We start from the raw sequence: 23,104 nt of genomic DNA on the forward strand, positions 1-23,104 counted from the left end.
TGCTGGGTGGCTTAGTCGGTTAAGTGTCTGACTTTCGCTTAGGTCATGATCTCACAGTGTGTGGGTTCAAGCCCCGCGTCGGGCTCTGTGCTGACTGCCAGCTCAGAGCCTGGAGCCTGTTTCAGTCTGTGACTCCCTCTCTCTCTGACCCTCCCCTGCTCGCGCTGTCTCTCTCTCTGTCTCTCTCCTAGAAATAAATAAAACATTAAAAAAAAAATTAAAAAAAAAAAAACAAAAAGAAAAAGTCAAAATGCACTAGCCAACGCTAGTCAACACCAACTATGAGTAAACGAAGATTTAACCACCAAATAAAATCAGTGACACTTCCACTTGAATGAATGGGAAAAGAGGAAGGAACAGGGTGTAAATAACTTTCTTCCCCTAACATCCTGAAAAGAACCATTAACTTCAGCAATATCAGTAGGACTAAATAAAAAGAATTCTACTTCTTAATTGTTTTTCTCTAACCTCATGTTGCTTTCTATTTATCAAGTTAATTTTCAAGTTACAGAAGCTAGGTCCTGGGTGAATAATGTCAGTGAATTTTCATTAAGAGAAACTTAGGTTTGTATCGTCCCAGGTGATTGGTAAGGGTCTCACTTAGGAGAGATAATTTTTTAAATATACCTTCCAAATGTAATTTGGAATGAAATAATTTAATGCTTCAATAGTGAAAATTAACCCAATTATGTTTTATTATATATTTTTCTTCAGATTCTTAAAATTAATTTCCAGAAAAATTCTAGGTAAAAGGTTATGGTCAAGATACTGACCAAATGCAAAAAAAAAAAAAAAAAAAACACACTTAAGCCTAAGCTTATCAAGAAAGGCTATTGTCACATGAGTTTTACCTAAAATTTAAAACACAACCGGTAACAATTCTTCTATATTGATAATATTACAAACTGTCCATTCAAATACAATACTTTGAATTCTTAACTGAATGAGTCTCTAGAATATTTTTTAAACAACGTCTACAGCTGGTGGAAATGCTAACAACCTAAGCATTTAGCAGAAAAGGGTTCTTTTTAAAAATCATGTTTATCAACTCAAAAAATGTAAGTAAGCAATATTATCAATGTACTGACTACAACACCACACTAAAAAATTCTGCATAACACCCTCCGTAGCTTTGCGGCACTTATCATTTGACATCTACACATATTTAGTATGTTTATCATCTATTTCTCCTCTATCTCTCTTATGTCCTTTAGAATTTTAGCTCTGGGATGGCAGAGATTTTTATCCAGTTTTGTTATTGCTGCACTCCCAGAATCTGGAAGATTGCCTAGCATACAACAGGTATTAAACAGTATTAGTTGGATAAGCTGAATGAATACACAATAACAGGGGAAAAAAGTTGAACTACTAAAATGTTTGCTTTAATGGGGTGGTAAGATTGTGGGTAATGCTCTTTTTTTACCTGAAATACTGTCCACGTTGCTCTACTTTTGATTGTACACGCTTCTACTACACAAAAATATTTATGCCTGCCAGGCTGCTTCTTCTATTTTTTTAAATAATTATTTATTTGAGAGAGACAGCAACCGCCAGAGGGGAAGAAAAAGAAAGAAGGGGAGAGACAGAGAATTCCAAGCAGGCGCAGAACCCCACACAGGGCTCCAATTCACGAAACCATGCGATCATGACCTGAGCCAAAGTCGGATGCTTAATCGACTGAGCCACCCAAGTGCCCCCAGGCTGCTTCCTCTAAAGTCTTCAAATAAGGCAGAGAAGCATTTCAAAATATATATAATTATAAAATACACACCTGCTTAAATTTCTTTCCTCTTGAACCTACTTTGGAGTTAAATCATATCCAGAAAAAATATACATGTATCAAAGAAGTTTCTCCTGACTAGCAATTCTTTCAAGCACCGAAGTATTTTTTGAAAATATTACAATAAATTTACAAAACTGATAGCCTTGTTTTCTAACAAAACATAATATATAAGTAGGTGGACAAATACAAACCATTATGGTCTAAAACAATGGTTGTCAACATCTGACAAAGAATGGAATGATAGTCATGACTTGGGGGAAAGGGATGACAATGGCCATCTAAATGAGCAGAGGCAAGGGATCTTATTAAACATCCTAAAATTCACAGGACAGTCCCTTACAATAAAGAATTATCCAGCCTAAAATATCAACAGTACAAAGATTGTGAAACTCTGGTCTAAATAAAAAGTCTAACCATACCAGACACGACACAATGCAGTGTCTTGCTACCACAGAAAATGAAAATGACTTTTTAAAAAACACAAACTCAAATGTAACTGCAACAATGCTCTCTCCATGTTCTTAAAAGCAACAATCTCTTCAGAGCACTTGGGTGGCTCGGTTAGTTAAGCAGTCAACTTCAGCTCAGGTCACAATCTCACAGTTCATGGGTTCAATCCCCCCACGTCGGGCTTTCTGCTGTCAGCACAGAGCCTGCTTCTGATCCTCTGTCTCCCTCTTTCTCTGCCCCTCCCCCACTCTCACGGCTTGTGCAATCTCTCTCAAAGATAAACATTTAAAAAAAGTAATAATCTTCTCATGTATTTGTGAATGTCAATTACAACACCGACACAGTACTCATCTACAAGAAATGGTGAAAGGAATCTTTATCCAGAGACCTACTAGACACCTTCCCCAAAAAATTACTAAAGGAGAATGAATAAAATTAAACAGATTATATTACAAAAGAAATAGAAATTCCACCTCAAGTCAAGTACTGTCACACTTTTTCTGTACAGCTCTTAAAGAAAGGGGAGTGTATGTGGGTGTGTGTATGCATAAATACACCGGCTAATGATTACATAAGTGAGGAATGGAGAACAGATTTCTCATATTAAAACAATGAAAAACATATGGGCCACAGCAATTCTGTATGCTTTAAATTCATTCACAAGCAAATGTCAATGCAGTAATTAATAAGATGCATACCGTAATCCCATGAATAACAGTGCACGATGCTGTCATAATTTTAAATGAACCTCAATCAAAATGATAAACTTAGTGATAAAATAGCTTCTGACAGTATGAATGAAAGTCAATGACTTTATTACCATTAAATCTTATTCCAGTTACTCATTTATAAATTTTCATTCAAAGACTGAAAGATTATATGATAGTCAGAACTTTAAAGAAAGTCTGCGGGGTGTCTGGGTGGCTCATTCAAGAGCCTCCAACTCTTGGTTTCCGCTCAGGTCATGATCTCACAGTTCATGGATTGGAGCCCCCAATAGGGTTCTGTGCTGGCAGTGTGGAGCTTGCTTGGGATTCTCACTCTCCCTCTGTCTCTGCCCCTACCCTACTCATGCTCTCTGTCTCTCTCAAAATAAATAAACTTATTTAAAAATAATAAAAAACAAAGACTTGTCTGCAATTCAACTAATACAGTGAACATAGAACACTGTAACTTTAAAAACAAAGGACTCAAAAAATTCATTTAACACATGAAACATTCAGTTTCATTACATATTTAATGGATGCAAAATGCTGACTAGATGACTCAATATAAATATTTGAAAAAATTCCTACAAAAAAGTCAAAGAAATGGATTCAGAAATTGAAAACAAAAATGGTAGTATGTGTGGGGGTGGGGAGTAAATTTACCCTTTGAAAAAATGGGACATTAAGGGCAATTCATTTTGAAATCGGTTTTTTTTTAATTCAGGTGGCACATTAAAATAACAGAATTAAATCATTGATGTTCAGACATAAATCAGAGATACCCACTAATTTAGGTTCAAAGGTGTTTAAAGATTTTTTTAAAGATGGATAAAAACACTCCAAAGAATATCCTCCTTCTCTGACATATACAGCTTAAGGATATACACATATTATACAACATCCAGCTAGCTATGACAGCGATACGCATAAAGCAGTTATGTCTTAACACCAATGAATTTCTCTAGAAGCCCCAATTCAAAAAATTAAAGAGAATCCATAATACAAAGAAACGCCAAAATATAGTTTTAAAATTCAAGAAATGTATATAATACTACATGCCAACTTTACAAACTTTCCTATATAATGAAACATGTCACTCCATTAGATACAACAAATACCATTTGGCTCTAGGAACAGAATTATTTCCTCACTTCTTGGTTCTTCTTACCTTTCTGCCTACCTCTTTATTTTTCCCATTCCTATTCCATTCCAGCCAAGCCCTACTTTTAGTCACCACCAATAACCTAACCAAAGAAAAAAAAATCAACCCTTTACTCTTTATTTGTCTTGGAGTCGTGATATTCAATTTTATTTCATTAAAAATTTTTAATATTTTATTAAATAAATAATACTTATTATTTTATTTCCTCCAGGCAGGAGTCCCAAGAATAAACTTTAAGTACATTCTAAACCTGGAATCAGGGGCGCCTGGGTGGCTTAGTCGGTTAAGCGTCCGACTTTCGCTTAGGTCATGATCTCGCGGTTCGTGGGTTCGAGCCTGGCGTCGGGCTCTGTGCTGACTGCCAGCTCAGAGCCTGGAGCCTGTTTCAGAGTCTGTATCTCCCTCTCTCTCTGACCCTCCCCTGCTCACGCTGTCTCTCTCTCTCCTAGAAATAAATAAAAAAATAAATAAAATAAAAATAAACATTTAAACCTGGAATCAAAGCTGTCTTCTGGTTTTTGCTAGCAAATTCTATCAAACCAGGGATAAACATACAACTTCATATATATTTCTCTTCTTTCCCAACCCTCCTATTCTTTATTCTTTTCTCCTGCCTTTCCTCCTCCTCCTTACCCTGTATCTTAGGCTTCCTAAGACCAATCATAAAAAGTAAATAGTACTATAGGGATCTAAAAAGTTGCCATTCCCTTGACTAGAACAGAAAGATCCAAAGAACACATGTTCCCAAATGGGAACATAAAATATTAATCTGAAAACTACTATAATTACTGTTAACATGTTAGTATTTCTATGAGGTAAAAAGATTCTGAGATTAATGGTAAATGATGGATTGGTAAGAATTAAATTATACTACCTTGAGAAAGCTGCATCAAGTGAATATGCAAACTGCCAGGGATAACAGGTTCAGGAAGTTCTTGAAGGAAAAACCTAAGAAGACTAATAGCTGAGGGAACATCTGCTTCCTTAACCAAATCCACCTCTTCTCCACTGTCGTATCTCTGCCGAAGCCACTCCACTGTCTCAGCATTTCCATTGACTTGAAAAAGTCCTTGCTGCTCCAGACCTCCTACATTAGTTCAAGGCAAAAATTAAATAAGCTTCAAATTCAAGTATATGGCCATATATATTCATTTTCCAATCAGTTTAAAATATTCATACTTCACAAAGCCCTTCTTGGCTCTCCTGGTTGGGCTAAATACCTTCAAAAAACACATCTAGAAACATACTATCCCTGTCCTGAGGGCTATTCTATTTTATCCACCCCTCTCCCATGCCATTAAAAATATTCCTATCACCACCCCACTAAAAAATGCTCTATCCTGGGCAATTCTTTCTTTTTTTTTTAATGTTTTATTTGTTTTTGAGAGAGAGAGAAAGAGAGAGAAACAGCATGAGCCAGGGGAAGGTCAGAGAGAGAGGGAAATACAGAATCTGAAGCAGGCTTCAGGCTCTGAGCTAGCTGTCAGCACACAGCCAGATGCAGGGCTCAAACCCACGAACCGTGAGATCATGACCTGAGCTGAAGTTGGACACTTAACTGACTGAGCCACCCAGGCGCCCCAATCCTGGGCATTTCTAAGTATATGACTTTTTAAATAAAAATTACTAACATTCTTCCTTACGAGATTTTGGACTTTTCATACTGGAAAAGAAAGGCAGGAAGGAAGGATGGATAGGAGAAAGAAAGGAAGACAGAAGACCGAAAGAAAGAAATCCAAGGTCAAAAGGAGTAAGTTGTGTTTATTAAAACAAAGCCTAGCCCTCAAGGTAAGGAAATGTATACCATGTTCCTCGATATAGTCCACAACGTGGCGGACTATGAACGGAACCTCATTGTCTGGATGTCCTCCCTGCTGCAGCTCATCAAGTGGAATTCCAAATATTTTGTTAGCAAGATCGGAGTTGCAGTTACTCAAGGAAGGGGAGGAGCTCTTCCTCATATCTTTTTTGCAGCCAGAAATCAAAGCTGTCTTTTCTGCCAAATGAAAGATTAAAAAAACAAAACAAAAAAAAAAAAACAAAAAACACCTAATAATCAACAGGTAACAATATGATTAAAATAATTACAGAAAAATGCTTTACACCTGAATGTGTTTTCATCATTACATACGCTCCAGCTTTCAGGTTCACAGAACATTCTACAAATGAGGCTCAATACAATCATCCAAACATTTTCTATACTCTGTATAGTTAGTTTTGAATATTGCCTTTAGTATTTGTGTATTTATCAAACAATGGCAAATTCATCATTAAACTTAGCAAAGGATTAATGTCCCAAAGACAAATGAAGGGGCGAACATAGCTCCAAAGGACCTTTACTGACCAGGCTTATTGACACAAGTAAAAAAAAAACAAACCCAATCATTCCTGGACTGTGCTATATGAAACCCATCTAACTCCTTAATCTGTTAGCATCCAAAACAAGAGAATCACTTTTTATAAATTAATGGTTTAATAATAACTTTTTATAAATGATAGGCTAGTAAGAACAAGATTAACCAGTTCTTATTTCTATATGACAGAGCAGCCATAACGTTTTTATAAATCCAAGAAATTTCTCAGTTCTAGTCATCAACTTTCAAATGAGAATGTTCTTTCATCAAACCTGCTGTTTCATTAATTATTTCAAAGAAAAATTTCCACAGCCAATCTAGTTGAGAAGAGGGAAGTTATTTGTCTTAACTTTGCAAGAACTGTGATCAGTAAAGCAGTGAGAGAAAACAATGTTTCAAATAGCTGAAGTATCAGAGAACAAGTAATCCCAAGAAAACTTGTTTTCTAAATAAAACATTCTTTATGTGGGCAACGAGTATTTTCAAAACAAAGAAAACCCTTTTTTAAAAGTTGATAATGAACACAATGACACCGTGTTTTTCATAACCCCAAAGAAACAATTCCTTTCTCACTACATGAGAGTAAAAAAATTAATAAATCTACTCAATATTCTAAAGTTTGTAAAAACAACTTCTATACACATTACATACTAGCTGTGCCCAGTGGATCAAGAGAATATCACAATGGGACTGGGAAACAATTCATTCAACTTACAGAAACAAAAGAAATTAACTTAGGGGCAGCAAAATGCCAGAAATGTATACAGAGCCTTAGACAAGCCAGATCCATTCTTCAAAGTATCTGGTGCCAGTAATAACTACAAAACCTCAGGTTAATAATCAAATAGCAGCAAGAGGAGATAAACTTCAAAATTTCTGTGGATTTATACAGCATGGGAGTACCATTGTGAAAACTTACCTTTGAGTACTTAAACACCTAAGTTTAAAAAATGGCTTCTGCACCAGCTACCCTCACTGAGCAAGCATTCTTTTGTCATTTATGGCTGTTTGAGATTATGGCAGAAGATCAGCCTGTAGTTCCTCATTGAAGAAACGCAGAACTCGATCAGTACTTCAGCAGTTAATCTAAAAGAAAAAGAAAATTCTTTTCATTTCCCAAACCATCTTTTAACTGTGAAAAGTGACTAGAATAAACACTGAAATCCTTTTAGGAGGGTACCTACACTGAAAACCATTCTTCTACCTGAAAATTTGCCTGTGATCTAGTTAGAGGCAAAAATCTTGCACAAGGTTTCAAATTATGATGGCTAACCTGGACAAGAATCTTTCTTCTAAAAACAAAACAAAACAATATTGCAAAGGAAAATCTTTTAACAGTAAGATCTTCAGAGATTATCCCATTCAAATAATCCATTTTCCTTAATGTATCTTTCATTTAAGCACATACACACGTTACCCAGCTCCATCATGTCCCCTTATACTCAGAATAAAACTCAGAAGAAGTTTTAGATCAAAGAACTGAAGACAAGATTCTAAGCCTGGAACAGTACTCATGTACTTTCTTTTTTTTTTTCTTGTATATATCAAATATTTTGTTAGCAAGAATGTAGGTGTCTAAACTTTCTGGTTTGGAGATAATAGCATATGCTGGAAAAGAGCAGTTAACAGAACCAGAAAGGCTGATATTCAAAATATTAACTCCAAGTGCTGATGCATAGGAGCACATGGACCCCAACATTCACAGCAGCACTCTCAACAATAACCAAAACATGGAAAGAGCCTACGTGTCCATCAACGGACGAATGGATCAAGAAGATGTGGTTTATCTATACAATGGAATACTACATGGCCATGAAAAAGAATGAAATCTGGTCATATGTAGTACCGTGGATGGACCTTGAGGGTGTTATGCTAAGCGAAATAAGTCAGGCAGAGAAGGACAAATATATGTTTGCACGTATAGGAGGATTAGAGGAACTTAATGGAGGACCATGGGGGAGAAGAAGGGGGGAAATAGTGGGGGAGAGGGAGGGAGGCAAACCATGAGAGACTCTTGAATGCTGAGACAAACCGAGGACTGATGGGGGTGGGGGGGAGGGGAAGGGGGGTGATGGGCATGGACGAGGGCCATTGTGGGGATGAGCACTGGGTGTTATATGGAAACCAACTTGACAATAAACTATTTGTAAAAAAAAAAAAAAAAAGTCAATATTGGTAAGATTTCAAAAATATATATATATTAACTCCACCCTCCTACAGATGTGACCCTGAACAACTTCCATGTCTCCATGTCTCTAATCTTAGGTTTCCTTATATAAGAGTAATACCAAAAAAAAAAAAAAAAAAGAGTAATACCTACACAGCTGTTAAGTTTAACTGAGATAATACATGCAGGTAGTAGAGAACGAACCAGTTTTCTTTTTTCTTTGCATTAAATTTTAAAAGACCAGCAAACAGGCTAGAGAGAGGGGAAACCTGTTTGGCAATGCATTTAATATTTGGTCTCATTTATGAATTGTTGTTTTATCACTCTCTCGGAATTCTAACAATCTACTGTAAAATCTTTTAATAAGTTCAGCAGCAAACTACACTGCAGCACTCTGCTCAAAGAGAGTCAAAGTCTGGGGCATCTGGCTGGCTCAGTCATTGAAGCATGTAACTCTTAATTAATCTCAGGGTCATGAATTTGAGACTCATGTTGGGCATGAAGCCTACTTAATAAGTAAATAAAATTTAAAAAAAAAACAAAAAAGAGCGAGAGCCCAGGTCAAGAGAAGTGTATCATCATTCACTGTGGTTTTCTAAATGTCTTATTAGTACCATATACATCCAGGAGGAACATTAAAAACAGAAGGAAAGGAAAACCACATTCCCACAACAAATCTTCAGTATATGATTACTTCCCCAACATCCTGCGATGCCTGCTAAAACATGTAACCTGTTCATCTGAAAAACAACTTCAAAGTTAAGTTATAGAAGACTTCTTAGAGAGGTTAACTTCAGGGATAAAACGTTTAATGAACTCACATTAAAATTCAGGTTTCAGGTTAATAATAGCTTCAAGACATAAAGAAAAACAGGATTTGCTTGAGGTACAATAAAACTCATTAGAAGAGTCTTGTCAGAATCAAGTTCTATGTTATCACTAAGAGGGGTACTCGGTGTTTCTGTCTTAAAGAAACCAGGAACCATCAAACTGCAAACGCACTTAGAGTGGAGAGTAGCCCGAAATAACATTTCTGCCAACTGTGAAGTCGTTTTTGACATTATTTAATCCTGTTCCCCATTCCTTCTCAGAGCTTAAATCATGTGACTATTCCCTTCTCTATCTGTAGTGAGTTCAACAGTGTTCCCCAAAAATCTCATGTCCACCCAGAACCTCAGAATGTGAACTTATATGGAAATAGGGACTTTATGTAATTAGTTGAGGATCTCAAGATGAAATCATCCTGGATTTAGGGTGAGTCCTAAATCCAATGACTGGTGTCCTTATAAGCAGAACACAGGACAGAGACCTACACAGGGGAAGAAGGCTGTGTGAAGAAAAGAGGAAGAAACTGGGAGTTCTGTCACAAGACAAGAAACACCAGGAGCCTCCAAAAGCTAGAAGAGACAAAGGATCTTGATAGGGCCTCCCTATACCCTCATTTTAGCCTTTTGGTCTCCTCATCTGTGAGAAAAAAATTTCTGTTGTTTTAGAGTTACCCTGTTTATAGTAATTTGTCATTGAACTCTTAGAAAATTCATATGATGTCTAACCTACAAATTCCAGGGGAGCCTGGGTGGCTCAGCTGGTTGTGGGTCTGACTTCAGCTCAGGTCATGATCTCGCAGTTCAAGAGTTCAAGCCCTGCATCGGGCTCTGTGCTGACAGCTCAGAGCCTGGAGCCTGCTTCAGATTCTTTGTCTCCCTCTCTCTCTGCCCCACCTCTGCCTGCACATTGCACTCAATCTCTCTCTCTCTCTCAAATAAACATTAATTTTTTAAATTTAAACTACAAATTCCAATTCTCAAAGAAAATAGCAGACAGAATCCATAAAATGCAAAAGTATCTAATCAATAAAAGGCTTGTAACAAGGGAATACAATGTGTAGACTTTCAAAAAGCCAACGATTTCCAAAGGTAAATTTTATTATAAATCAAAACAGCAAAAACATTTTTAAGAATTTTGTTTCAAGATTTTTTTTTAATATTAAGTACAATATACCCCTGAACGTGGGACTGGAACACACAACCCCAACGAGAGTAACATGTTCTATGGACTGAGCCAGTCAGCACCCCTAAAACAGCAAAATCATTTTAAATACAAGTGACAGTTGCCTAGAATAGTGGTACTGACAAAAAATAAATCATTTTTTGTATCATGAGACAAAGTTATAAAAACAACACAATACCAATTTTCAATAAAAGTGGGTGATAGGTACATTCACAAAAGTGTACCTTCATATACCCGCTATCAACTTGAGTTCTGCTAAGGCTCAAGATATTTCTGCATTCCATTCAGTTCCATTTATATATACATATATATATAATAGGAACAGACAGCAAAGACTCTTTTAAGTTTTAAACACCTAATAAAATTAGCAGAGAGGGGCTTTTATAAAAGGTAGAACACCAGAGTGTATGAGTGGCTCAGTCAGTTAAGCATCTAACTTCAGCTCAGGTCATGATCTCACAGTTTGTAGGTTCAAGTCCCACATCAGGCTCTATGCTGACAGCCCAGAGCCTGAAATCTACTTCAGATTCTGTGTCTCCTCTCTCTCTGTCCCTGCCCCTCCATTCAAAAATAAATAAACATTAAAAAATAAAAAAGGTAGAACACCATCATCAATACTACGGACACTGCAACAACAGAGATAGAACTACAATGTATTCTCAGCGAAATAAGTCAGTTAGAGAAAAATAAATACATGATTTCACTCATATGTGGAATTTAAGAAACAACACAGATGATGGGGCACGTGGGTGGCTCAGTCTGTTAAGCCTACAACTTGGGCTCAGGTCCTGATCTCGTGGTTTCTGAGTTTGGGACCCGGGTCGGGCTTGGTGCTGACTGCTCAGAGCCTGGAGCCTGAGCTCTCTCTCTCTCTGCCCCTGCCCTGCTCGCACTCTCTCAAAAATAATAAACATTTAAAAATAAAAATTAAAAAAGAAAACAGATGAACATAGGGGAAGAAAAGGAAAAATAAGATAAAAGCAAAGAAGAAGGCACACCTTAAAAGATTCTAAAATACAGAGAACAAATTGAGGGTTGCTGGAGGGGTGTTGGGTGGAAGGATCGGCTACATGGGTGATGGGGATTAAGGCAGGCACTTACTGGTATGAGAACTGGGTGTTGTAAGTGATGAATCACTAAATTCTACTCCTGGGAAAAAAATTAATATGGACAAATACCAACAGATAGTATTAACTGAACTCTTATAATAAGCCAGGAACTATTTTAAGGGCTTTCAATGTATTAATTGATTTATCCTTACAGCAATCCTATGGATGCAGATATTTTCATTATATCCATTTCAGTGATGAGAAAACCAAAAAACACTGAGAACTTTCTGGGGTGATGGAAATGTTCTAAGTCATGACTGTGGTAGTGGCAGTTACACATATCAAACTTATTGAAATGGGACATTTGAATTGGTGAATGCTATTGTATATAAATTGTTATCACATAAAATTATATTTTAATAAAAAGGAAAAAATTAAAAAGAAACCATACAAATAAAGATATAACATCACTTTAGTAAGTTAACTAATACCAAACTATTTTCATTACAAAGGGTGACATTTTTAAAATATACTTCTCCATACAAAAAAGAAAAATAAAACATCTCTTTTAACCACATTTCAAGAACCTATCCTACTTGGCCCCAGTATGCTACCCAGCACATTTAGAAATTACTAATTTTTCTGTATAGCATAAAAAAAATTAAAGCTCTAATGAAGACTAAGTCTTTTCAAAGGAAACAATTTACCAAACCACTATAATATTAATAATAAAGTTTTATCATTTTGCAAATAAGCAACCTGTGGTAAGAGCAGATTCTGCCAAGATAAACTGTCATTTTCATGTGAAGAAACTTCTACCTTCAAAATAAATACAAAGGAACAAAAAAGCTCACTTTTGCCCTAAATGCTTTTCACAAAACAGGACACAATCTACATAGAAAAATCTGAAAGAGCTACCTCAATAATTGCTAATGCCAAAAAGAAAAAAAATCCCTATCACTAGTTTACAAAGAGGGAAAAGCCAACAGGGAGCTGGGCCTCAATAAAGATAGTAAACTTTGGGAACAGAGATATAAGTCTGTAGACAATTACACTGTCCAATTCTAAGTTAATGAACTAAATAAATTTACCCCTGCTCCATATGTTCAGCTTTTCACATTAGCAAGCTCTGAACATTTCACGAAAGCAATGCAGAGCCTACTTGGGATTCTCTCTCCCTCCCTCTTTTTTCCTCCCCCACCTTGTGCTCTATCTCTCTCAAAATAAATAAATAAATAAAAGAAAGAAAGAGCATGAACTGCTTGTGACAATTTTAATCCCTCGGGACTTGTTCATCTGAGTGCACTTTAACATACTACTTGCGGGCACAATCCTCCATGGTGATTCTACAAAACTACAATAAACAGTAGAATCAAGCCTATTTTGTAAGACTACAGTTGCCAAATTGTGATACTAGATAATACAGCATATATATTTCAAAGAGTAAAACCCACTAAATGTAAACTAATTTTTTCTTGATACAGCTCATATCAGCTTTTACTAACGTATTCAGACAAAAGTGCTCTAGAGATAAGCTATTGGTAAATATCCTGGATCATTTTGAGAAACTTTTAAAAGGGATTCAGGGTCACAGTCAATTATTTTATAACCTCCAACCATGATTTCAAGCTATTAAAATCAAAACAAAGTAATAAAGCCAGAGGGAGAGGAAATCCCATGACTAAGTCCCCTCACCTATTTCTCTCACTAATCTCAAAACTAAAATCTAACCCAAATCTCCCACACCCTGCACAAAATTTCTCAACTGTCTTCCACTACCTAAAGTCCTGGCCTCCAGTTCTTTTTTAATGTTTATTTATTTTTGAGACAAAGAGAGGTAGAGACAGAATCCCAGGCAAGTTCCACAATGGCAACAGAGTCCACTTTGGGGCGTGAACCCACGAAATGTGAGACTGTGACCTGAGCCAAAATCAAGAGTCAGATGCTTAACCAACGGAGCCATCCAGGTGCCCTCTAGACTCCAAATTTTTTGATTAGGAAAAAAGTTATGAGTCCATCCCTTATTTTTATATTGTATGCATATTACTAAAGTAGAGTAGTAAATAATATACATGTTATATGTATAATCATGTAGAAAAATAATTTTATTATAAAAAATATACAAAAACAGATTTTACTACTACTGCTACACACACACACACACACAAACACACTTTAAAAGGTCATCTTGCCCATCCATAGTGCAAGGATCTCATAACTCAAAAATCTAACCAATTAAAAAATGGGCAGAAGACGTGAATAGCCATTTTTCTAAACGCATACTGATGGCCAACAGACATGAAAAGATGGGTAGCATCACTCTAATCAGGTAAATGTAAGTAAAACCACAATGAAATAGGGGCGCCTGGGTGGCTTAGTCGGTTAAGCTTCCGACTTTCGCTTAGGTCATGATCTCGCGGTTCGTGGGTTCGAGCCCCACGTCGGGCTCTGTGCTGACTGCCAGCTCAGAGCCTGGAGCCTGTTTCAGAGTCTGTGACTCCCTCTCTCTCTGACCCTCCCCTGCTCACGCTGTCTCTCTCTCTCTCTCTCCTAGAAATAAATAAAACATTAAAAAAATTAAAAAAAAAAAACAACAAAACAAAACCACAATGAAATATCATCTCACACTTGTCAGAATGGTTAGTTATAAAAAAGAAATTAACAAGCATTGTCAAGTATGTAGAGAAAAGGGAACTCTCCTGCAGTGTTGGTGGGAAAGTAAATTGGTACAGTCAACAGGGAAAACAGTATGGAAGTTCCTCAAAAAATTAAATACAGAAATGCAATACAATCCAGTGAAGTCACTTATGAGAAAATAAAAACACTATTCTCAAAAGACACATGTACCCCAATGCTTACTGCAGCATTATATACAACAGCCAAGTTATGGAAACAATCTAACTGCACATCAATCAATGAACGGATAAAAATGATGTGGTATATATAATGAAATATTGCTCAGCCATGAAAAAAGAATGAGATCTTGCCATTTGCAACAACATGGATGGACCCAGAGGATATTAAACTAAGTGATGTAAGTCAGAGAGAAAGACAAGTACCACACAACTTCAATTGTATGTGGAATTTAAAAGACAAAACAAACAAAACCAGAAACAGACTCATTTTAAATACACAGAATAAACTAGTAGTTACCAGAGGGGAGAGAAGTGGGAAGATAGGCAAGATAGTTTAAGGGAATTAAGAGGTACAAATTCCAGTTACAAAGTTACAGAGATGAAAAGTACACAATAGGGAATACAATCAATAATAATGTAATAACTCTTTTTGATAACAGATGGTAAATATACTTACTGCAGTGAGCATTTCATAATGTATATAAATGGCAAATCACTATGTGGAACACCTGGAACTAACACATTATAGGTCAGCCATACTTACATTACTTACGTTTCTCAAAAGTGCCAGTACCTCACTTTTGAGACCAGTGACCTACAGCACTGTTTCTCTAATTTCATCTGGGGACGGTCTTGCTCAATATACATAGTGCAAAGCCACAACCTGAACTCAGCATCCTTGATAGCATGGCCTGGGCCTCTTTATGTTTAATGAACTCTTCAGGTGATTATAACACATAGATTTAAGAACCGCTGCCATACCAGCAAAACCCCAAACTCCACTGCATAACCTACATACAATTACTTCAACTACCAGTAAAATCTCCCTTCTTGCCACTCTTCCACCTCTCCCTACTCTCCAGCAACACTTTGATTTATTTGAAGTTCACAGTCCACACCGCTCAGATTTTGCACATACCATTTTCTGTGTGTAGAGGTCTAACTCAATGCCATAACCAACCATCAAAATTCTGTTGATCTTCAACTCCAACTCCAATTTCCTGTCAAACCTTGCCTAATTTTCTTAAGCAGACAGTTCCCCCTCTCCTTTGTTCCTAATATACCCTTACCTTTTTAGCAACTGTCTCATAGAATTTAAAAGTATAGCTGGCTCTCAATAGAGAGGATCAGTGAAAGCAGAAGACTGTCATTTCATCTTTGTAACACTCAAGGCCTCACCCCAAGACTGACACATAATTTAGTTTTTCAAATAAATGTTGCATAAAGACATAAACAAGAAACAATACTGTCTATTCCAATTACAAGAAGGGACATCACCTTAAGTGATTAAAAACTAAAGAAAACATCAAAAAAGGCTGTCATACCTATTTTCCACAATAACAATAACCAAAGATAACCAAATCAAGAAGGAAAAGCAACTATTACTCATGGAGTATCTCAAGTACTTCAAAAATTATTTCTCAAACCTAGAATAATGCTATGAAGCAGATACGTAAAACCTCCTTTTACATATATAAAAGCTGAAAGTACTTTGAGCCTCAAGTCATTCAGCTAAACTTCAAAATTTGTAAATGGTAATGCTAAAATTCGCTACTGGATCTAACTGCACATCCTTCTAATGAAAGTAATTTAAGTCTTAAGAAAACAAAACATTAGGGGCACCTGGGTGGCTCAGTCGGTTAAGCGTCTGACGACTTCAGCTCAGGTCATGATCTCATGATTCGTGGGTTCGAGCCCCGCATCAGGCTCTGTGCTGACAGCCAGCTCAGAGCCTGAAGCCTGCTCCGGATTCTGTGTCTCCCTCTCTCTGATCCTCCTCTGCACATGCTGTCTCTTTCTCTCTCTCAAAAATAAATAAAACATTAAAAAAATAAAAATAATAAAAAAATAAAACCAAAACATTAAAATGAGCGCTACTGAAACCATTTATGGGGCGCCTGGGTAGCTTAGTCGGTTAAGCGTCCGACTTTCGCTTAGGTCATGATCTCGTGGTTCGTGGGTTCGAGCCCCGCGTCGGGCTCTGTGCTGACTGCCAGCTCAGAGCCTGGAGCCTGTTTCAGAGTCTGTCACTCCCTCTCTCTCTGACCCTCCCCTGCTCACGCTGTCTCTCTCTCTCTCCCCTAGAAATAAATAAAACATTAAAAAAAAAAATTTTGTTTTTAAATGAGCACTACTGGGGGCACCTGGCTGGCTCAGTCAGCAGAGTATGTGACTGTTGATCTCAGGGTTGTAAGTTCAAGCCCCATACTGGAAGTATAAATTACTTTAAAAATAAGATAAGACTAAAAAATAGGGGCGCCTGGGTGGCTCAGTCAGTTAAGTGTCCAGACCCTTGATTTCCGCTCAGGTCATGATCTCACAATTCGTCAGTTTGAGCCCAGCATCGAGCTCTGCAGTGACAGCACAAAGCCTGCTTGGAATTTTGTCTCCTTTTCTTCTGTCCCTTTCCTGGTTGTGCACAAGCACACTCTCAAAAATAAACATTTTTTAAATAAAAATAAAATGAGCACTATTAAAAAGGCAAAAGACTACTTTCACATTTACTTGGAAAGCCACCACAATTCTGATTCAAAAAGTCAAGGAGACCATGAGCTCCCTGGAGCTAGTCTCCTAGTTTAAGTGAAAAAACTTCCCCAAAGGATAACCTCTTGAGCTATCTGTGAGAACTAGAGTTCTACACTGTTCACACATCAATACATGAAAAACAGCAAAGTGTGTGGCACAGAGATATGTAATCCTTATTAAAGTATGAGGAAAGGTGACACTTGAAATGCTTGTCTCCTGATTAAAAAGGTAAGCCTGTAATGTACTAGAAGGCGGCTCCCAATGAGTTCCCTTTTCTTACATACACTCCAGTGTCACTGGTCCACTAATGTAGCATGATTTTCCATTAAGTCACAGTGACTATCAGGTAAATTAGTTCTTCACACTAAGTATCAGTATAAAGAGTGACTTTTGTTTTTTGTTTTGTTTTGTTTTGTTTTTTTTACAAGAGCACTACAATTTAAAAGGTAAGGGGGCCCCTAGGCGGCTCAGTCAGTTGAGCGTCCAACTTCTCCTCAGGTCATGATCTCACAGTTCACAAGTTCAAGCCCCGAGTCAGGCTCTGTGCTGACAGCTCAGAGCCTGGAGCCTGCTTTTGATTCTGTGTCTCCCTCTCTCTCTGTCCCTCCCACACTCGCTCTCACACCTGCGGGGGTGTACGCTCGCTCTCTCTCAAAAATACATAAACATTAAAAAATATATAATAAATGGTGACACAAAATATCTGAAAAGCACATATGCACAATAACACATATTCTAGACAGTTTAATATGTGCACATAATCTCAATTTTGATAAATTTTGACTCAAGACTTCTCTTCTAGTAACCTTTTACTTCTTTTCTACTGAAAACATGCATTCGTAGCGCCTACCAGTCTAGTGAGAAAGGGTTTAAGACTAGCTTATCATTTCTTATTGCACATTAACACAAAACTATTAATTCATTTTTTTTCATGTAAGGGGTCTTATGGGCAACTCCACAACCTGTTTTAACAAAATGGGTCCCTTGAAATCAGAATATTTCTCTTTTTGTACAAAACTGTAAAAATTGCTCTGGGGGGGAGAATAAAAGAAAACTACCACAAGAACAAAAAAGGCACTTAATAAATTTATTTTTCTATGTGTCTTCCTCACTAGACTGTAAACTTTGAAAGCAAAGGATATGACTTTAGCTTTGTTTCCCCAGTTGTAAACACTAAACAAAAGTAGAACTCCAAAAAAAAAAAAAAGTAGAACTCCAATATCTGAAGTGATGCTATCATTCTGGTTTATTTTCCAGTTCACTATCCAAATGAATTCTCAAATTAAACCTCTTGAGAAAAGCAGGACAGATCATCATTCACTCAGAAGAGAAACAAACAAATCTCAGAAAGCTGAAGAAACTGGTTCAAAATCACTGAACTAGTTAGTGAGTAGAACTCTAAGACTGCTGTTTTTTTTAATGTTTATTTTTGAAAGATAGAGCACAAGCAGGGGAGGGGCAAAGAGAGAAAGAGAGAGACAGAATCCAAAGCAGGCTCAAACCCAACAGCTGTGACATCATGACCTGAGCCAAAGTTGGACATGTTACTGACTGAGTAATCCAGGTGCCCCCACTTTTTTAAAAAATTTTTTAATCTTTAATTTATTTCTGAGAGAAAGAGAGAGACAGCATGAGCACGGGAGGGTCAGAGAGAGAGGGAGATACAGAATCTGAGGCAGGCTCCAGGCTCTCAGCTAGCTGTCAACACAGAGCCTGACATGGGGCTCAAACCCATGAACCATGAGATCATGACCTGAGCCGAAGTCAGATGCTTAACCGACTGAGCCACCCAGGCAACCCCCAAGTGGATGCTTTCAGGCAACAATGACTACAATTATCACTGAAAATTTTGTTTAAAATTTCACTGAAATGTACAAAGACACAAAGAAGGTAATTTATAAAACACAAGTATTTTGTACATGCTTTTCATATAAAAATTCTCTCATCTGATTCTAAATTTGAGTTTCTTGTGGTGTCTGAGTGGCTCGGTCAGTTGAGTGTCTGGTTCTTGATTATGGCTCACATCATGATCCCAGGGTCATGGGATAGAGCCCCAAGATAGGCTCCATGCTGAATGAGATTGCTTGAGATTTTCTCTCTCTCCGTCTGGCCCTTCCCCATGCATACAAGTGCGCACCCTCTCTCCCTAAAATAAATTTAAAAATCAAAAAAGTAAATAAATAAAAATTTGAGTTTCCTTGCCTTTCCAACTTTTTTTTTTTAAACATTTTACTTTTGGGGCAACTGGGTGGCTCAGCTGATTAAGCTTCCAACTCTTGGTTTCTGCTCAGGTCACAATCTCAGTGAGCTTAAGCCCTGGTGACGGGGCTCCAAGTTGAGAGCACAGAGCCTGCTTGGGGTTATCTCTCTCCTCCCTCTCTCTGGCCCTCCCCTGCTCACTCGCTCTCTTTCAAAAATAAATAAGATTTAAAAAATAATAAAAATAATACATTATTTTTTTTAAAGTCATCCTACACTCAACATGGGGTTCAAACTTACAGTCTCAAGTTGAAGAGTCACATGCTCTGATAGTCAGCCTGGCGTCCTTGCCTTTTCAAATTTTTAATTCACCATGACCAGTGGTTTTTTTCTTTTTTTTTTTTAATTTTTTTAAAAATATTTATTTATTTTTGAAAGAGAGACAGAGAGCACACAAGCAGGGGAGGGACAGAGAGAGAAGGAGACACAGAATCCGAAGCAGACTTCTGAGCTGTCAGCACAGAGCCTGATGTGGGACCCGAACCCACAAATAGTGAGATCATGACCTGAGCTGAAGTCGGACACTCAATCAACTGAGCCGCCCAGGTGCCCCACCAGTGTTTTTTTTTCAAAATGAGCACCACAATGCTCCTGTCCCACCAACCCCTCCATGCCCTGCTTCCTCCCCCAACAATTAAGCATCTACTATGTAAATCAGCAAGTGGTTTTCAAGCTACTGGACAGTGAACCAAAGAAAATGAAAACACTAATTCAAAAATATACATGCACCCCTATGTTTATTGCAGCATTATTTATACACCAGGCAAGATATGAAAATAACCCAAGTATCCCAGGAATGGATAAAGAAGGTGTGGGATAAACATGCGCGCGCATGTATTGCTTACACATTTTTTTAAAAAATCTATTACTCAGCCATAAAAAAAGAATGTGATCTTGCCATTTGTCACAACATGGTATGGACCTACAGGATATTATCCTAAGATAAGTAAGTCAGAGAAAGACAAATACCATATGATTTAACTTACATTCATATAGTTCTGGAATAAATAACAGACTCATAATGACAGAGAACTGGTGGCTGTAAGGGGCAAAGTGGAAGCATGGGTAAAACAGGCAAAGGGGGATTAAGAAGTATAAACTTCTAGTTATAAAATAAGTCACAGAGATGAAAAATAAAGCAAAGGGAATATTATCAACATTACTGTAATAATGTTGTGACAAATGGTGACCACACTTAAGGCCTGAGCACTTAGTAATGTATACAATCGCTGAGTCACTGCAATATACACCTGAAATTAACATAACATTATATACCAACTACACTTCAACAATGAAAAAAATTGTTTAATTGTTCTCAGTTTTTACTTTTCTTCTCCAAATGTATGGAACGGCAGCTTTGCAAAACTAAATATTTTAAGAACAAGTAAAAAGCTCAGCATTTTCTGCTTCTATTTTTTTTTTATTTTTATTTTTTAGTGTTTTATTTATTTCCGAGAGAGGCAGACAGCGTGAGCAGGGGAGGGTCAGAGAGAGAGGGAGAAACAGAATCCAAAACAGTCTCCAGACTCTAGCCAGCCGTCAGCAGAGCCGGACGCAGGGCTCGACCGCACAAACCTTGAGATCATGACCTGAGCCGAAGTCGGACACTTAACCGACTTGAGCCACCCAGGCACCCCTGTTTTCCTATTTCTAAAAAAAGGCAATAATAAACTCAACAGACATCTCTCTGAAAATTGTTTAAAATCAAAGAGATGAGAATTAACATACATCATATATACCAGGAAAAGAAAACATACTAGAACTAGCTAATAACCTGACAGAAAAGACTAGAGTATTTCCCTCTAGCAGAAATCCAGTAAATTTCATTAAGTTATCTTAACAACCCAGTGCATTTTCCTTAAGCTAAGACTTTTACACATTCTGGTTCAACTACGTCAAACATTCTCCCCCCTTCATCCTACTCCTCTTTAGCTCTCACTAACCTCCCAATCCTGGATGGGCTTTTTCCAACCCACTCACCTAATATCTCTCCCTGTGAAATTGTCTCAAGACATCATTCCTTGGCTCCAAATCATTCATCACAAGTTTTATTATACACTCCTTTCTGTGTTTAATGTCTATTTCTCCTGAGAGTATAGGCTTCTTGAAGACGGCTGGTAGGTTGTTTTTTTAAAAAAAAAAAAAAAAAAAGCTTTATTAAGGTATAATTTACATACCATAAAATCCACTCTTTTCAAGTGTACAATTCAGTGATGTCTAAAAAATTTTTTTAATTTGTTTTAACATTTATTTATTATTGAGAAACAGAGAGAGACAGAGTATGAGCAGAAGAGGGGAGGAAAGAAGGGGAGACACAGAATCCGAAGCAGGCTCCAGGCTCTGAGCTGTCAGCAGCGAGCCCAACGCAGAGCTTGAACCCACAGAAAGATCATGACCTGAGCTAAAGTCAGACACCTAACCAACTGAGTAACCCAGGTGTCCTAATGAGGTCTAATAAATTTACAAAGTTATGCAACCATCACCAAGTGATTGTTTGTTAACTCTGGCATTTAGAAAAGAGATAAGTATCTGTGAGTGAATAAATCAATCTGATGAGTTACTCTTATAATCCCATTACTACTAGTATGCATTCAATGTACAACATGAGAATTTGTGGTTAACTTGCCTGTATTACATTACATTCCAAATATCCTTCAGTCAGCTCTTTTATAAGGCCCCCAAAACTGAACTTACTCAGACATATTAGCCTACTGCCTGGCTTGAGGATGAGTGACTCATTCAGGTCAAGTTCATGTGCACCTACTACAATTCCTTTTTCCCTATCAAGTAATACCCACCTCTGCCCCTAGCCATTTTAATAAAACACTTAATAAGGGGTGCCTGGGTGGCTCAGTCAGTTAAGCGTCCGACTTCGGCTCAGGTCATGATCTCACGTTCATGGGTTTGAGCCCCGCGTCGGGCTCTGTGCTGACAGCTGGCTCAGAGCCTGGAGCCTGTTTCAGATTCTGTGTCTTCCTCTCTCTATGACCCTCCCCTGCTCATGCTGTCTCTCTCTCTCAGAAATAAATAAAACATAAAAAATTTTTAAAAATAAATAAAAATAAAACAATAAAACAAAGGAAAGTTTAGGAGAAGTAATCACAGGGAAGACAAGGCATTCATTTAATGGATGCACTTTTGTAATATCAAATTGATGGAAGGAAGTTCTTGGTACTGACATACACCTAGTTGAGGTCTAAATATATCTTACTAGACACACAGCTAGAGGTAAAGGAAACAAAAGCAAAAATGAACTATTGGGACTTCAAGATAAAAAGCTTCTGCACAGGGAAGAAAACAATCCACAAAACTAAAAGGCAGCCTATGGGATGGAAGAAAATATTTGCAAATGACATATCTGATAAAGGACTGGTACCCAAAATCTATAAAAAACGTACAAAAACTCGGGGCACCTGGGTGGCTCAGTTGGTTAAGTGTCCAACTTCAGCTCAGATCATGATATTGTGGTCTGTGGGTTCGAGCCCCATGTCGGGCTCTGTGCTGACAGCTCAGAGCCTGGAGCCTGCTTCAGATTCTGTGTGTGTGTCTCTCTACCCATCCCCAACTCACAGTCTGTCTGTCTCTGAAAAATGAATAAATGTTAAAAAAAAAAAAAAGAACTTATCAAAACTCAACACCCAAAAGACAAATAATCCAGTTAAGAAATGGAAAGAAGACGTGAACATTTTTCCAAAGACATTCAGATGGCTGAGGGACACACAAAAGAATGCTCAAAATCACTTGCCATCAGGGAAATACATATCGAAACCACAATAAGATAC

General features: G+C 37.4%; 1 protein-coding gene across 7 annotated transcripts in view; it reads right to left on the reverse strand.

Moving 5' to 3' along the window:
• The window catches only part of FAM13B (family with sequence similarity 13 member B), a 78,697-nt gene that overhangs the window by 51,153 nt on the left and 4,440 nt on the right, over positions 1-23,104 (reverse strand). For all 7 annotated transcript variants that reach the window (XM_039217902.1, XM_039217901.1, XM_039217900.1 and 4 more), the window contains exons 2-4: positions 7,376-7,542; positions 5,907-6,098; positions 4,977-5,189 (exon numbers count right to left, since the gene is read on the reverse strand). In XM_039217902.1, coding sequence (XP_039073833.1) covers positions 4,977-5,189; positions 5,907-6,063 — 370 coding nt within the window. In that variant the 5' untranslated portion in view covers positions 6,064-6,098; positions 7,376-7,542. The remainder of the gene's footprint in view (positions 1-4,976; positions 5,190-5,906; positions 6,099-7,375; positions 7,543-23,104) is intronic.

This window comes from Hyaena hyaena, unplaced genomic scaffold (assembly GCF_003009895.1).
Source record: "Hyaena hyaena isolate Hyena2069 unplaced genomic scaffold, ASM300989v1 scaffold_723, whole genome shotgun sequence".
NCBI lineage: Eukaryota > Metazoa > Chordata > Mammalia > Carnivora > Hyaenidae > Hyaena > Hyaena hyaena.